Here is an 18403-nt window from a genome sequence, read left to right on the forward strand (position 1 = left end):
TGAGAGAGTGTATTTGTGGGTGCCACACAGGCGTGCCATGAATTCACAAACATGCACTCTATTCTGAGACCTCTTCTGTGGCTAAGGCTAATGTTTGGTTCTTACAGGAGCTGGAAAATTACCGCAGTGCCATGCAGAGGATGGCGGATGACATCATCGCGCTACGCAAGCGCGTCGCCAGCTTGGAGGCAGAGAACAGCCAGCTCCGCAGTGACCTGTCCCTGCACCAAGATCTGGGGCGCACCCTGCTGGATGATACAGACATCGATGTCATGACTAAAGCAGAGGTCGCCGACAGGATAGGTACAGAGCTTGGAGTATAAAACGGATCACTAGAGAGAAATGAGGCACAACTGTGATGGGTTAGGTTTATCTCTCGCTGATAAATACATACTGTGTTCCAGATACACTCAGTAGTACGTAAATAACACACACCTACAAATATTCTTAATGTTAGCTTCAAGAATGAATGGGATTCCAGCCCCTAGAAACGTGGGACTTCTCTCATGGATGCCCCACTCCAGGGCCTGGACCCCAATACATTGGTCTGCACACTTCAGTCCCTAATAAAGCATCCCTGGCAACAGAACCTGATATAGTGTGCTGCTACACCTCTCAGGAAAGGACTGTCTCGCATAATAATCCACCCCCACACTCAAGTACTTCGTGTGAGTGTAGCTCAGAGGCAGAGCGTGTCTCTTACTAATATCCAAAGTCTAGCACTAGAGCTTAAAACAGTAGGCCTAAAAAGTTAGGATAAGATTCCCGCACTATCCCACTTAGTATTCGAATAGCGCAGCATTTTTTTTTTTTAGTTTTATATAGCGCAAACTCGACCCAAAGGTATCAGAGGCACCAGTTGCATTACAGATGGACACATTCATTTTTAAGCACAGGGAGATTAAACGACCACCCGCCGAGACTCTGGTTCCCCATCTTTAAAGTTAGGTGCTCTAGCCCTAACGCCACATCCTCTTACATACATTTGCCAATTGCTTTGCCTCTTGGCACTTTGTGCAAACAGGTGCTCTCCCACTATTATGTTTTTTATATCGATCAAGAAGAATATTATGTCCAGATTGACTACCAACGTATTGTCAAGGTATGTTGATGTGGAGTTAAGAATAGTACATCCGTACTAACCTATTTGTGCTTACTTTGCGATATAGTGATCACTGATATTCTGAAAACACTATTTTTTACTAAGTATGTAAGAAAACTCAAAATATTTTCATAAAACTGTGCAGTCATCAGCCTGCGGTTGTGGTACATCCAGCGGAGTTCCTCCACTGTGGAATTCCGTTACCAAACCACATTGAAGTGGTCAGTTGGTTTGAAGGGTGTGGGTTATTCTCTCAGAGGTAAATGTAAGGGGTGGGTGTTGTGGTCCTCTTGTTCTCCCTGTTCCACCATATTCCCCTGCGGCTCTTGTTCCCGTGCTCAGTTTGTAAAAAATAATTAAATAAGTGCCTGGGCCCTTGTGAGGAGGCCGCCACAACTTGAACCACCCATTGCGATTGCTGCCAATGACAGTACCCACTCAACAACTAACCATCACACTGCTACAAGTGTGACAAATAGGACTGTTTGAGTTCCCTAAAGCTGTAAGAATGACTTTAGTGGCACATATCAGTTGTTTTGTATGTATATTGAATAATAGACTATTGTTGTTCTGCCCATCTCTAGATTATACAAACATTGCCGCCATGTGGCAGCTTTCATAAGTGCAGGTACTCACAGTTAAGTGCTGGTACTGAGCACTGGAAGCCACCGGCTCATGTTTAGCACTGCTTGTTCCCAAAGACCTCCTGATTCACAGTCCCTCTAAAGTCTTTGTCCTTCCATCTCAATCTTGCAGACAACCTGGCATAGGTGATGGATGTAGAGACACGTAAACAACCCAGACTGAATGAGAAACTAGAAAAGGGGAACCTTCTTACTCCCAAGAGAGGGTTAGCTTGTATAGAAATGAACTCTTAAAGTCTAAGATGTCAGTTATCTGCTCTCAATGTATCTTAAGATGGTGGGGAAGCTGCACCCAGGTGCATTGGCCTGTTCATGGCATCTCACAGATATATTAGTAGGATCCTCACCTACAGGTACCACCAGTGTTATGCTTCATCATCGGGTCCTCACCCACGTCACGCACACCTCAGAGGTAGGGAACTTTTCTCATCAACACTGCCCAGAGCCCCACAGTGTGTTTGGTACACCTCAGAGGTAGGGAACTTCTCTCATTAACACTGCCCAGAGCCCCACAGTGTGTTTGGCACACCTCAGAGGCAGGGAGCTTCTCTCATTAACACTGCCCATAGCCCCACAGTGTGTTTGGCACACCTCAGAGGTAGGGAACTTCTCTCATCAACACTGCCCAGAGCCCCACAGTGTGTTTGGTACACCTCAGAGGTAGGGAACTTCTCTCATTAACACTGCCCAGAGCCCCACAGTGCGTTTGGGACACCTCAGAGGTAGGGTGCTTCTCACATTAACACTGCCCAGAGCCCCACAGTGTGTTTGGCACACCTCAGAGGCAGGAAGCTTCTCTCATTAACAGTGCCCAGAGCCCCACAGTGTCTTTAGCACACCTCAGAGATAGGGAGTTTATCTCATTAACACTGCTCACAGCCCCACAGTGTGTTTAGCACACCTCAGAGGTAGAGAGCTACTGTCATTAACACTGCCCAGAGCCCCACAGTGTGCTTAGCACACCTCAGAGGTAGGGAGCTACTCTCATTAACACTGCCCAGAGCCCCACAGTGTGTATAGCACACCTCAGAGGTAGGGAGCTTCTCTCATTAACACTGCCCAGAGCCCCAAAGTGTGTTTAGCACACCTCAGAGGTAGGGAGTTTATCTCATTAACATTGCCCAGAGCCCCACAGTGTGTTTAGCACACCTCAGAGGTAGGGAGTGTATCTCATTAACACTGCCCAGAGCCCCACAGTGTGTTTAGCACACCTCAGAGGTGGGGGGGGGAGTGTATCTCATTAACACTGCCCAGAGCCGCACAGTGTGTTTAGCACACCTCAGAGGTAGGGAGTTTATCTCATGAACACTGCCCAGAGCCCCACAGTGTGTTTAGCACACCTCAGAGGTAGGGAGTGTATCTCATTAGCACTGCCCAGAGCCCCACAGTGTGTTTAGCACACCTCGGAGGTAGGGAGTTTCTCTCATTAACAGTGCCCAGAGCCCCACAGTGTGTTTGGCACACCTCAGAGCGAGGAGCTTCTCTCATTAACAGTGCCCAGAGCCCCACAGTGCCTGGCGCACCTCAGAGGCGGGGAGCTTCTCTCATTAACACTGCCCAGAGCCCCACAGTGTGTTTGGCACACCTCAGAGGCAGGGAGCTTCTCTCATTAACACTGCCCAGAACCCCACAGTGTGTTTGGCACACCTTAGAAGTAGGGAGCTTCTCTCATTAACACTGCCCAGAGCTTCACAGTGTGTTTGGCACACCTTAGAGGTAGGGAACTTCTCTCATTAACACTGCCCAAAGCCCCATAGTGTGTATGGCACACCTCAGAGGCAGGGAACTTCTCTCATTAACACTGCCCAGAGCCCCACAGTGTGTTTGGCACACCTTAGAGGCAGGGAGCTTCTCTCATTAACACTGCCCAGAACCCCACAGTGTGTTTGGCACACCTTAGAAGTAGGGAGCTTCTCTCATTAACACTGCCCAGAGCTTCACAGTGTGTTTGGCACACCTTAGAGGTAGGGAACTTCTCTCATTAACACTGCCCAGAGCCCCACAGTGTGTTTGGCACACCTCAGAGGTAGAGAGCTACTCTCATCAACACTGCCCAGAACCCCACAGTGTGTTCGCCACACCTCAGAGGTAGAGAGCTACTCTCATCAACACTGCCCAGAGCCCCACAGTGTGTTTGGCACACCTCAGAGGTAGAGAGCTACTCTCATCAACACTGCCCAGAGCCCCACAGTGTGTTTGGCACACCTCAGAGGTAGGGAACTTCTCTCATCAACACTGCCCAGAACCCCACAGTGTGTTTGGCACACCTCAGAGGTAGGGAACTTCTCTCATCAACACTGCCCAGAGCCCCACAGTGTGTTTGGCACACCTCAGAGGCAGGGAACTTCTCTCATTAACACTGCCCAGAGCCCCACAGTGTGTTTGGCACACCTTAGAGGCAGGGAGCTTCTCTCATTAACACTGCCCAGAACCCCACAGTGTGTTTGGCACACCTTAGAAGTAGGGAGCTTCTCTCATTAACACTGCCCAGAGCTTCACAGTGTGTTTGGCACACCTTAGAGGTAGGGAACTTCTCTCATTAACACTGCCCAGAGCCCCACAGTGTGTTTGGCACACCTCAGAGGTAGAGAGCTACTCTCATCAACACTGCCCAGAACCCCACAGTGTGTTTGGCACACCTCAGAGGTAGAGAGCTACTCTCATCAACACTGCCCAGAGCCCCACAGTGTGTTTGGCACACCTCAGAGGTAGAGAGCTACTCTCATCAACACTGCCCAGAGCCCCACAGTGTGTTTGGCACACCTCAGAGGTAGGGAACTTCTCTCATCAACACTGCCCAGAACCCCACAGTGTGTTTGGCACACCTCAGAGGTAGGGAACTTCTCTCATCAACACTGCCCAGAACCCCACAGTGTGTTTGGCACACCTCAGAGGTAGGGAACTTCTCTCATCAACACTGCCCAGAACCCCACAGTGTGTTTGGCACACCTCAGAGGTAGGGAACTTCTCTCATCAACGCTGCCCAGAACCCCACAGTGTGTTTGGCACACCTCAGAGGTAGGGAACTTCTCTCATTAACACTGCCCAGAGCCCCACAGTGTGTTTGGCACACCTTAGAGGTAGGGAACTTCTCTAATCAACACTGCCCAGAACCCCACAGTGTGTTTGGCACACCTTAGAGGTAGGGAACTTCTCTCATTAACACTGCCCAAAGCCCCATAGTGTGTTTGGCACACCACAGAGGCAGGGAGCTTCTCTCACGCTGACAAACACCCTGAAGCTGAGCCTCAGGCAGCAAGAGCCACTTTTTCTGACTGTCTTAGGAAAGAGTCTTCATTGTGTCCCTGTGCTGCCTCTTGCAGTGTCCCTGAAGCACAAGCTGGCCAGCGAGACCCAGGAGCTGAGGAAGTTGAAGGACAAAGTCCAGCAGCTGCAGAACGAACTTATCAGGGTAAGTGATGTGGGAGAGGGAAACCATATGATGGCACTGTGAAATCTTCAGAAATATGCTGTCTGGAAAGAAGTGTCAGACGCTTCTAGCTGAGTCTCAAACTCATTTTAGAGGATTCTGACCAGATCTGGAATTTACAAATCAAAAGTCACCAGCACTTCTATGTGACAAGAGGATTTGTCAAAAATCTGAATTCCCAAAGGAGTCAAGGTTCTCCTTCAGGAATTTAGAAGTTGCCGAGCTGCGTTGGGTTTAGGGCCACCAGAATGCCTAGAAAGAAATCCATGCGTGTTCTGCATGAAAATAAAAATATACAGAATAATTTCAGTATTTTGTAACATTGCCACAAGACCGAACTGCCGGCCCAGGTCCTTCCTGAACCTGAACACAAGTAACCCAGGACCAGTTTTGCCCTAGTTGGCAGTTCGGGCAGGACTGATCCTATAAGGAACAGGGTCACGGCTGATTTGCACAGGGCTGGAGCCAAACTATTGTGGCATGGTGAGCAAAAGAACAGTGGGTTGGATTGCTACCTCGAGCTATTGCCACTTGTTAGACTTATTGCAAGTAGCCTCCTATCATCTTTTGTGTGTTTCATGTACTGCCCTAGGTGGCGTGGGTGTGCCCAGACGTAGGTTGCATGATCACTGTGTCAATGGAACCAAGTTGCACCCGTCTGATGAGCCCATAACTAGGGCGAAGCCAGTCCTGGGTTGCCTGTGTTTCGGTTTAAGAAGCACCTGGCTTGGTAGTTCGGGCTGGACTGTTCCCATGAGGAACAGGGTGAAGACTGATTTGCATATCGCTGGTTCCAAACTGAGGTGGCATGGTGAACAAAAGAATGATGTGTTTGAGTGCCACCCCGAGTTATAAGCAGTAGTTTGACTTATTGCCTCCTGTCACCTTTTGCGTGTTTCAGTCTGATCAGTATTTCTGGTAAACAGCTTCCTCTTTTTCTTTCGCACATTTATTTAGTGCAAAGTAGGCCACAGACATTGGAGCATTTAACAACAATAATACCAGATGCAACAGGAAAAAAAATATATATCTATATTGGTCAGTACCAAAATATATAATCAGAGATTTAGGTTGAGGAACAATGTATGATGAAGTGATGCCATCCGCAGCAAGCACAAGGATTAAGAGTACAAAGGAAGGTGACTAAACAAAATAACTCAAGCTTAACTCAAACGTAAATAAGGTTCTCGTGAAAAGCTCCAGTTACCACCAGCTGATCTCTTGCCCCAGGAACTTGCTTTGTACCTGTCTACGTATCAGGTGTGATTTAATTACTTGCTGCATTGAGGTGAAGTAATTATGTCTTAGCTCTCACTTTCTTTGACAGAACTTGATTTCCCTAAAGGTAGCTGCACATCACAATGTTTTATTCTGACTCACCTTTAAATTTGCACTTTGAGAGGGTAAGCCTTATTTTGTTGTCGTTTCCCGACCGGCAGGACACCTTAGGCCCCATTACGAGATACCAGGTAATGGAGCACACATTTGCTTTTACATGGTGTATTCCTACACCCCATATAACCTGGAATTGGGTGGGGCCATAAGCCACATCGTATGTACGGCTTCACCCAGCTTGTAATGGGGTCCCCTCTGCCCAGCTTGTAAAGGGGTTCTTAGTACTCAACTCTCAAGGTTGCAAACATATTCCATTCAATCTCAAGTGTGTATCCTGCTTATTCGAGGCTCTTGCAGTGCACAAAACTGAAGAATGCACTAGCACTGTACCAAACCCCAAACATCTCCAGGTGCATAGACCTGCTAACTGAAGGAATACTGCACATGGTCCTCAGTCTTTTCCACTCTAGCCTAACCTAGCCTAACAATATAAAACGTGCCTCATTTCTCTCTTGAGAGTTGTACCCCATCTTTACTTGGTTACAAATAGCAAGTCATAGATAGATAGATATCTCAATTTGGTGCAGAGAGGAAATTCGAGTAAGCAGCTTACACTGGGCGCGAGACGTGAAGAAAACCCTCCAGACGGTAGCCGCGCACTTAAAGTTGAGCCTCTCCCTACCATTGTTAAATATAGTCTGCACTAAAAAAATGCTTAGAGACCAAGGGCTTGAATACTCCAGATCAAAAGACATGGACTATCTGAGGTTAAAAAAATCGGTGAATTGGGTAAAGAATGAATGGGGAAAGGAGGTCTGGTTCCCATACCTGGATTTATTGCCAAGCAGATGGCTAAGATATGAGATCTTGAAGGTTCGAGTGGGCCTAAATCCATGGAAGATCGAAAGAAAAATTAGAGAGGCCCTGATCCATCCGGATGGTACTTGTAAATGTGGTCTAGGAGTAAGAAATTATATTTTACATATATCTTTTGATTGTACTTGTATTTTAGCAATTCGGAAAACTTTTTTAAGTCCAATTTTTTTAAAATATGAGGTGACCTCTCGTTCTGATGCCATTGACCTCCTTACAGAAATGTCATTTTTGGATATTATAATTGCGTTGGGGAAATTTCTAAAAGCGACAAGAGAATATGTAATGGAGGCAATAAAGGAGAGTGGGAGAGTTTACAATTATAGAGTATCCCAATTTTATGCTTTATGGTTTTATAAGTATTGTAAATGTGTAAAATGAATTGTGGTTTTAAATATTGTATCACTATTTGAGATCCATTGTTCTATGTATGGTTTATAGACTATTGTCTAAATAAACTTTGTTGTTCACTTCACTTCACTTCAAGTCATAGATATGGACCAGGAGCAACCTCAGATTAGTTTCTGCCTATCATGGGCAGTAAGGTGTCTCCAAGCCATCATCAGTGTCAGATTATCTCCGCATTCCTTCCATCACTGTGTTGTGTGTTACAGCACATGGCCGGACAAGGGTCCTGTGCTCCCAGGATTCAAGCTATACCTCACGGAGGACGCCGAAGTAGGCTGTGACTGCTCTGGGGTTGTATGGCAAGAGGCACACAGGCTTGTGAAACTGGCCCATACATTAATTTGCTGGGCACCATTATGGAGCGATAAAGGTGTAAAACCAACATGCCGAGGGAGTGGGGAAATGCTGGTATTTACACGCTGGATCACATTCTAGCACATGGACAACAAAAATTCCTCAAGGAATTAAGGAAGGCGCATTGCTGATGCACTAGTGAGAATTGGAGCTATAGGGCCTGATACAGAGTTTGACGGATGGGATACTCCATCACAAATGTGACGGATATCAGTGCCATGGGATATAATACACTTTGTAATATGGTGGACGGAATATCTGTCATTTTTATAACACATTGAACCATCCTCCGAACTCTAAACCAGGCCCATGATCAGTTATGTCACTGCATTAGACGGACTGTGAGATCATGTCCCCAGTTTATCCAAATTTCTGATAAAAAATGCTTCACAGTACGGTGGGTGGTCTCGGCTTCACCAAACAAACATCGACTCTGCCTTTTTCAACGTCACCGCAGCTGTCACTACAGTACAAATGGCATAAGAGGTTATTCATTCAATATGATGATGAGGACACTGTACACATACTGGCGAACCAAGGCAAGGGAATGAGAGGAGCAGGCCTGAAATTCAGTTATTATAAAATCATGCATGAATGGCACTGGTCCCTTAAGATGCTGTTGGACGCACACTTGAGTTCACATGCAAATTGTTGGAGATACATTCTGTAGGCTTCCCAACACCTCTTCGGGATATTGGACACAGGTCTGGAGCACTCTAAAAACAACATGTGGATTACCAGCTGAAATGTCATCACCCTTATACATTTTGCTTGACACTTCAGTCATCCCGGGTATAAGTCACAAATGAGACATAGGGTTGCTGCTGCATTGTTGGCGGCTAAGTTATGTATTTTAGGGCTTTGGGAATAGCCAGCAGTGCCCAGATACGCATTTTGGCGTAGATGACTGAAAATGAGAAGGATAGCTAAGCACTGAACGATCAGTCGGAAATCTTTGCTCCGGTATGGGAGTGTTTTTAGCAAACACTCTCCTTTAAAAATACAACTACTGTGTGGTGTACTGGTTTGAGTGAATTGTTGCACTATCTGTCCCTTCAATGCTATTTTCTGGAAGGGGGATGAGGGTAGACATTTGACTTTGGAAAGTGAAGAGACTTACTTTCATTGACAAAAATGTGTTTATATAACTCTGTATTGTAACAATCATACAGTATTTAATAAATAATTACAATACAAAACACGCATTGGCAAAGCTAAAAGGTTTTGCCTGTGAGAGCAACTGGCTTTAGTAATGTTTTGTAGCCATTCTGTAAAGTAGCACATATGCTTTGTAAAGTGGCTAAAGCAAATTTTAAAACGTAATATGACCAGCCAGGGCTAATGTTTTTTTTATGTGCATTAGCGCTGGATGCATCATAGTCCTTTTTGTTATTGTTATTTTTAGCCATGCTGCACAGAAGCCACAATGGTATACAGTATGGTGTCAAATCATTGCCAAAGTCAGCAATGCCCATCCTGTACTGCAGGAACATAAGGCAATGGCAGAGCCAATTGTCTGAAAGGCAAGACCTTTTGACTTTGCTAATGTTTGTTATGTCTCTACACAACACCTCTGTGATTCTGAGCAAATCAGTCAATCTTCCCATGTGTTACAAAGAAAGAAAATATGACATTTGGCAAAAAATCCTATTTCATAAAGAAATCAATTGCGCCCATGTCTTTGTGAAAATGCATTTGGAAGCAGAAAACGTCTCTTGTCACAATAAATATTGATTTTAAAGGAGAAAAGTGTGTGTAGCTCAGTGAAACATAAGTACAAATAGCAAAAGATTCACAAAGGAAGACCAGGAAAAAGAAGAATAAAAACGATTAACGCAAGCACAGCACAGCATGATCAGCAGAAGGACAGCAATAAAGCTGAAGCAATCAATACTTGGTTCATTCTTCAGCTGAAAGAACAGGAAGTGAAGGAAGCACACACTGGGCAATTATAAGACAGCAAATAAGAATGACAATGAAGCCAATGAATGTTGAGAAATGGGCGGGCTGCAGGCCCTTGGTTGTTTACAATAGCTCTCGCAAGCAAGAGTGCATGCAGCGCATGCACTGTTACAGGCGAGACCTAAAAATGTGAACTGTAATGCGTCCAATGGCTGACAAATTCAAGCATTCTTTACATTACTATTTTGATTATTAGAGTTATTCCCCAAGATGATTCTGCCTCGTAGGCGTGTATCACCTTCAGTGAAAGTACCCCAGTGTCTGTGGTAGCAAAGTCTAATGTGGAAAACTTTTTTACACTGGTGTTGCAGAGGAGTTTCTTCCATCACCCTGGCAGCTTTAACTAAAGCCTAGATATGACTAAAAATGACTGTACATATCTCGACTGTGACTCATAAAAACCTCCTGCTAGAGTAGGAGACCAGAGTGTAGAGGCAGAGGATTCTGGGAGGTGAAAAACTTTAACCAAGAAAACAGAAACACAAGTTTTCTATCCGTAATGTTTTTTTATTTCTCACCCATCCAGAAAAATGACAGAGAGAAGGAGCTGGTGTTGCTGAAGCGAGCACACCAGCAGCAGCAGGCGGTACTGAGCAAGTACCAGGAGAAGCTGAGCAAGACCAAGGTGCTGGAAGATACAATAAAGCAGCAAGAGAAGGTAAGAAATGTAGGCTATTGTTCCCTCTCTCTGCTTAGTGTCACACAGAGATATAGGGCAAAATTCACAAAGGTAAATCTATGGGCAATAGTATGCACAGCTGTACGCTTAGACATGGAGACAAATCTCTGCCAAGGAGTGACTCTGGGCATAGCTTTACACCCAGTGAGGCATATGTGGCCCACATCTCTTATATAAAAGAAACTCCAAATACAACTGTAAAGTTTCTACTAGTACTTCTAGTACATAAATGGGCATATTTAGGCATAAAAAAGCCAAATGTAGATTTCCACCTATGCTATGTCAAACTACGAATTTTCAAGAATTGGAAAAAACCATTCACCTGAGGAAAATAAAGCACGCCTAACAATCATCGAACGTGGGAGTACCAAAATGCAGCCTATGATGTGGGATGTGTCCTCTGTCACTTGTGGTGTGAGATGTCATGAAACCAGACATCAACAACAGTTTTGTTGTCTGAGTTTCTGTGTGTGTATGAGAGAAAGATATATATATTTGGGACGTACAGTATTATTTTTTTTCGATTGTTTATCTAGAGTAGTGTAGAGATGAATCACGTTTTAAAAAGAAAATTATCAAGTTACATATTTGTAATTTTCCAAAATATGTGCAAAGTGTTTACGTTTTTGCAATGTCTTTTCAAAATGGGTATGGGTATGGGTATCTAGAATAACTAAAGTTACATGGCAATATTTTAAATTAATGTATTTCTTTTGATATTTGAAAGTATTTTTGAATGTTATTTATACTGGCGTCTGCATTATCTGAAGTCTCGAACATTTATTATATATTTAAAACAGTTTTATATTTTTAAAATATTTTTAAAGATATTATTACAAATATTTTTACTATGTGATTTGTGTAGGTGTCGGTAATGTCTAAAATTACATTACCACAGTATACCTTTAATTATAATTTTTTTTGCAGCTTGGGTCTTAATGCCAGTAGTGTTATTTCTTACCAGCACTAATTTTTCTGTGATTCACTGTGGGTGGCAATGTATGGTATGTGATTTATCCCAGGATTTGGTTGCAGTATATTTTAGCCTGTTTGGGGTTTAGTGCTGCCGGAAATAGAAATGTGTGTGTAACTATGGTATATTTCAAGAGACATACTTTTAGGTAGGTGTGTTTATGTATTTGTTTGTCCCTTGTTATGCCCTTTCCTTCACATTCAAATTCTTACTCCCACTTTGCAGTTGATATTCCAATTTTTCAGTCAGCCCCGCCTTGTCACTGACACATGTACACCTACGCCAGACCCTGTACAATGGGGACGACTACCTGTGCTAGAATGATAATACGTGAAACAGCTGACCACCTTGATTTGCTGGGGCACAAAGGGCTGCTTTCAGGGATGATGCACCAATGGTCATTTAGCCTATACACCCCTAAGGAAGCAGCCAATGAATTTACTTCTGGCATGTAATTAATTTGCGGTAAAGAAATAACGAGTACTGCACTTGACCTAATAGTACTGATATAGTTTTTTTCTCTTCAGGATTTTGTCAAACATATGGCTTTTGAGAAAACATATCTGGACAGTACTCTAGTAAAATAAATCAGATAAAAACATGTTTTACACAAGCATTGTCACAGGACATAGGTAACTAGTATGCAGCCCATTGAGATTGTCAGTGCTTTTTTTTTGTTGCATAGATTGCTGCTGCAAATGAAAGCGCATATGCAGTGGCCATCTTTAATGTATTTTCTTATGCAATGGCCATCTTTGAATAGAGTTTCTTAAATTATAAGAAAAGATGCAACATCTGCAGAGGTCATCATGAATGTTTTTTCTTTTATTTTTAGAAACTCCATTCAAGGATGGCTTATGTGGATGTACAGATATATGTGGCAACTTGAAAAGGAGCTTGAAGCTTAGAAAAAATCATTCAAAGAAGGATACTGTGTGTGGATCTGCAGCAGTTATCCTTGTATGTGTTTTGGTTACCTTTTAACGCACCCCATTCACCGATATCTACATTGGATGTGCCCTCATATGGGGTGGCAAAGAATTTTGGGTGACCCAATAAACCCTTGTAGGCTTGGGCAGTGAACAATATAGGGTAGAGGATAGCTACAAGGGATTTTGTTTGTCAACTACTTCAGTTGATTTACGAATGAATATTGGAGGTTAGTTGTCAACAATCTACCTCAAATGTGTCCATAGGATAACCACAATCAATGTCGAAGTACATAACAATAAATGAGAGATCAAAAGACAAAGTAATTGAAAAAGCACACGGAGGATCCTATTTGTATGAAAATATATTTGTATTATTTCAGTCAGGAAAAACTTTTCCTGACTGAAATAATACAAATATATTTTTATACAAATAGGATCCTCCGTGTGCTTCTTCAATTTGTCTTTTGATCTCTCATTTATTGTTATGTACTTCGACATTGATTGTGGTTATCCTATGGATACATTTGAGGTAGATTGTTGACAACTAACCTCCAATATTGATTCGTAAATCAACTGAAGTAGTTGACAAACAAAATCCCTCCTATGGGGTGGCCATCATCGAATATATTTAGTTACATTTTGAGAATCCATATTCAAAGATGTCTGCCATAGATATGTGTGTCCGCGGCAGTCATCTTTAAATGGGTTTCTTAAAATATAATTACATACATCTGTAGATTCGTGCTGTGCATATATACTCATTCACATACATAGGAGCGATCTAGGAGTGTCTGAAACCTTTTTGAAATGGCCGCCAACAATAGTGTGATGAGCTGCAGTCAGAGCATGAAGGGTCTGAGGAGAAGGCAGCCATTGAATGGGATTGCAAGTGTGCAGGGTTAATAAACAGAGGGCGACGGGGTTGATAGGAAGGAGAAGGAGAAAGTCTCTTATATGCTCTGAAATGCAAGGTCAGACATCAGTACAGGAAATACACACACCATCCAATTGAAACACTGTCAGACTGAAATGCTCTTTGGCTGTGACAGACACAAGAATGGAGGGGGGGGGGGCATCATATCAGGAACAGGAAATTAATATAGTTATCCAATTATGAGCAAGGGGCTCACCCAAAATCCACTTTATATATTGTATTGTTCATAAAAAGTCTTTACCAACAGACAAGCTGTCTGAAACAAAGTTGTAAAATGACTAGCGTGGAGTACCCTCCCAACAAATACATTTGAAAATGTTTTTACTTGCCTGCTTTCCTTATTAAATGTAATTGAACTCATGAGGTGTTTCTAGTTCCCTATTCAGTGCTGGCACACAGAGTCTGGGATTAAGGTTCCTGGCCTCCTCAGGTTCTTCCAGTTCTCTTCTGTTGGCCTACCAGCATGAGCCTTATGTTAATCAGTTATTAGCATGATGGCCCACCACTGAGCTCAGTTCCCCAGGTTCGAATGCACCTTCGGTAATGGTAGTATTGCATAATGAATGCGATGTGTCTTTTGATAACTTCTTTGGAGGGCTATTGCTATTGCTCTTAGCTTTGAGTCGATAGGTGTGAATTCATAAATGTCAACCATAATGTCCTAGGCTTAACAAATGTTGTTGGTGGACAGTGCAGTTCGTTCCTTTAATTCCGTGTCCTGCCTTTTTACATTGGGCTTTCTAAGATAATCGAGAAGATGGAGCGGATCTTGGACAATAAGCTGAAGGAGCACCAGCGAGAGAGGAAGGAGCCGCCCAGTAGAAAGACAGGTATTGAAGCTGTTTTTCGCAGTAGTGGTCGGGAAGGTATGCTGTGGTCTATCCTTCCTCCCCAGACACAGATTGACAGATAGCCCAATATCAGGAAAGTGATTAGGAAAAGAATTCCATCCTAGGTCCTACCACAGACTTGTACATCTGACATTTTTAGTAAAAGACAATCTGTCTTGAGTATCTCTAAAGGTGGTTTCCTCTTAGAATATCATTCTAGCTTACTGAGTTAACTTCAAAGTCATTCTGAGTCAGGAATCATGATGACTGGAAGCTAGATGACACACCCAGAGAGAATGTTGTGAGCGTTGCACCGTAGATGATCTTGACTTGAAGCTGCATATGCAAATTGCTTAAACTTACTTAGTAGTGGCAACTTGTAAAATGCATCTCCCTGCAAAACTCTTATTATATATTTTATTTTCAACAATGTCCCGTCAGGAAGAACTATAGAAGACAGCATGCAGAAAGATGTGCATGCAACTCTGCTGGCCGAAAATGCAAGACTCCGGGGAGAATTGGACAGACTGCGCTTCCAGCCCGCACCAATCATTCTGCAGCAACCAGCCATGCCTGTAAGACAAGAATCGTGCAAAGGGTTGTTATGTCACGGAGAGGCATGGGGCTAGTTTAGGATAGGAGGCAGTTTTCCACACTCCATCACAACAATAATTGGCATTAATAAACACAGACACACAATTTTCACTTAAAACCCCCTGAAATAGACCAGTTCAATAAACCATAATTCGCTAACCTGCCATGCAAACTATATCTCGCACATTGGAGAACATTCAGTTGTTTTTCAGTTTTATTTCATAACTATAACTGCCCTTCAAATGTAGTTTTTTCTTAGGACATAGTATATCCAACTTCTTCAAGAGCAACACTTTCTGCGGTTGGCCAACATCTGATGTGTAAGGCTTTTGTACGTTCATAGCAGGGTTGGTCACAGGGCCTGGCCTGGTCTGTGGCCAGGTCTAGCACACACATCTTAATTAATAGCTAACCCCTGGTGTGACCACAAAATGGTTGTACACATCGAGAATTGACCTACCATCCTAAATCACCATTGTGTGTGAACTTTGTTGTGCCAAACTGATTTTTTATTTTTTTTCTGGATTTCCAGATCATGATACCCCCAGCAGAATCAGTAGGATTCAGTATCTGCAAATCTGCCATATGTGACATAATGTACTTAAAAAAATTAATCATTTTAATTCTGCGTTTGGGCCTTCTTTGCACCTTACCCTCAGTGGGCTAAGTTTGGGCACAGGGCAAAGCCGCAGGCCCAGTTATGATGAGCTCTGCCCTCCAGAACGTTCATATCAGCTCTGCAAGCCATAACTCGCACACCCAGTGCAAGGCTATGACCTGATTATATTTATACTGATGTAGCGCTCCTCAGGAAATATTTTATAAATGCACGTCACTTTTCCCTGAAGTATATTTTCTAACATATTCTCAATCAGTGGGCCCATAACACTGTCAATCATTCAATATCTACTTGCACTCTACATCGTGGATCAGTGAAATTCAAAGAAGTGCGGCTGTATCATAGTGGAGTATCTAAGACTAAATTGCATATTTATACTATTTACATCTGCAGTTTAGATGCATTTACCATGGTTTTCATAAAATCCACCTTTTATCTAGACACACCACCACTGAGATCAATGGATCTGCTAGTAAAAAATTAGGCGTAAGAAAATTCAAGACCAGCTTGATTCTATATTTATCTAATTTCTATTAATAGCAAATTCAGCATGTCTAACATTATTCACTTTATTTATTTATTTCAGTAAAACGACATTTAAGATGACAGCTAGATCATTTATTTAAGAAAAACACAAAGATAGACATTTTCATCTTTAGTATATATCAGGTATTAGCAAAAGACAGATAGTTTCCGAATTTAATCATCTATTTCCCTAACATCCCTAACTAGACTCTCAGCTAAAGTATTTTTCCCTGTAAAAGAAACAGAGTTAAGCAGATTCTTAGATATCAGGAAAAAGTAGCATTCCAGCAGCATCTCGGGATGAAATCGAAAAAAGCCACACTCTTCACTAAAAACAGCACTTTTTATACCTTTTTCACTATCTCTATCTATCTAAAAATGTAGCTTTTGACCTAAATACGAGTTCTGATTGGACAATTTTGGGGTGGACGAGCATAATGTCGTCATCTCATTATTACTTTTTCTTCCGTCAGCTGAATTTTAACAGGGTCTTTATTTTGGGCCATGTCCGGCCTACTCCTGTTCTCAACTAGCAACTTCATGAGATCTTCTCACGTTCAGAACCATTGTGCGTATTTTTTTTGGCAGCCATCTTTACTTCCAGGCCAGTCCGTCCTTGAACTGTAGTCACTCCAGGCACAAGCAGCTTGCATCCAGACTCGGGCTTTGTCTACACATGCGCACTTCTTTTGTGACCACAATAATCGAGTGACTCCATTTTCTTTTAGGCCTCACGAGTCAAAATAGGAACTATCACAGAAACAAACACAAATGAATGTTAATTTAAATCATTTAGCCCTTCTGTTTACCTCCCCCTTTCTAAAGTTTTCCTTGGTTACGTAGCAAATAGCTACATTTAAACGCGATATACTTACTCTAACCTCACTTTTTGTCACAAAAACACATAAACAAAAGCACATTTATGCCGCATTCCATTATCTTAATGCTGCTCATTAGTTTTAAACATGACAAAATCACATAATTAGTTGATTATAGTTGCAACATAAGCAAAATTAATTTCCCGCGTGTATTCGTGTAGGTGCATTTCTTATTCTATGTTGGTTAGTCATGCATGGCATTCCATTAGTACAAGTTATTATTATTGAAGTATGATTTCACAAGGGGTACACAAAATTTTGTTTTTCCACCTTGCTCCATCAATACTATAAAGTAACGCCTTCTAAACACAGAGTTAAACGACTGAATAATAATACTTAGCTTGTAGTCCTTTCTTTCATAGTGTTAAAGATAATGTGTAAGTATATAGTAAAATTATTTATAACATTTGTCATTGCGTCTTTCACATCTGAGGTGAGGTCATGAACATTGCACTTGGTGTTCGATTTATGGTTTGCACAGCTGTTCCCCGAGTTATGGATTGCGGAATTAACCCTGTCTTGCACATTTCAGTGGATTTTCAATTATAATTTGCAACTATATGTGTACGATAATTGCATTTTTCTTAAGTTAATTCTGTTCTAATCATGACCACTTTAATCTTGCTCTGAACAGTGAATGTATTTGTAAATAGACTTAAGTAGAATGGGAGTGAGAGGAAGAGGAAGAGGAAAAAGGAAGGGCAGAGAAAACAGCCAGCTGATGCTTATGTTTCCCCCGAAATCTGGAAGCAAAAGATGGGTTCAGAAATGGAAAAGGTCCCTGTGTTCTGAACATGATGTTAATAACATGCAGACAGGCTAAGCGACGGGAAGGGTGCACGTCACCAGTAAGTAACTGGTTCGTGATGCGTTGGCAGAGCTCCCAGTGACCTTGTACTAGCACATAGGGTTCTCATCTGTAAACCATACACAATAGAGTTTAACCACTGTACTTGGCCTTCTTCTCAGGGCTCTGGTACGTATGTACGTGATACCGTACTGTAAACCTGCATTTTAAAGACTCTACGTCGCCAAGCATGTAGTTTTCCGCTCCAGAGGACTCGTTTACAAAGAAAGCCAAAAAGGCACCGACAGAGATAGCCGCCTCTGGCACCACATGCTTTTCTGACTTTCTCTTATTCACAAACATTCCCTGCTTCATGCCTGGAATGCTCTGCTAATTGTAGGTTTGCAGGCTGCTCTTGCACGGGTCAATTGCCCTTGGCAGTGCGCACCTATGCACACTGTACAGAGTTCTCCGTAGCACAGTTTTTTCTCAACCAGGGAAAAAACTTTCCCGACTGGAGAAAGCCCTTGCTGTAGAGCCCCAC

General features: G+C 42.7%; 1 protein-coding gene across 1 annotated transcript in view; it reads left to right on the top strand.

Moving 5' to 3' along the window:
- Positions 1 to 18403, top strand: part of CCDC33 (coiled-coil domain containing 33) — a 1028600-nt gene that overhangs the window by 912353 nt on the left and 97844 nt on the right. Inside the window, exons 15-19 of the mRNA XM_086959778.1 lie at positions 108 to 303; positions 5070 to 5158; positions 10635 to 10766; positions 14372 to 14456; positions 14898 to 15031. Coding sequence (XP_086815904.1) covers positions 108 to 303; positions 5070 to 5158; positions 10635 to 10766; positions 14372 to 14456; positions 14898 to 15031 — 636 coding nt within the window. The remainder of the gene's footprint in view (positions 1 to 107; positions 304 to 5069; positions 5159 to 10634; positions 10767 to 14371; positions 14457 to 14897; positions 15032 to 18403) is intronic.

This window comes from Lissotriton vulgaris, chromosome 2_2, assembly GCF_964263255.1.
Source record: "Lissotriton vulgaris chromosome 2_2, aLisVul1.2, whole genome shotgun sequence".
Classification (NCBI taxonomy): domain Eukaryota; kingdom Metazoa; phylum Chordata; class Amphibia; order Caudata; family Salamandridae; genus Lissotriton; species Lissotriton vulgaris.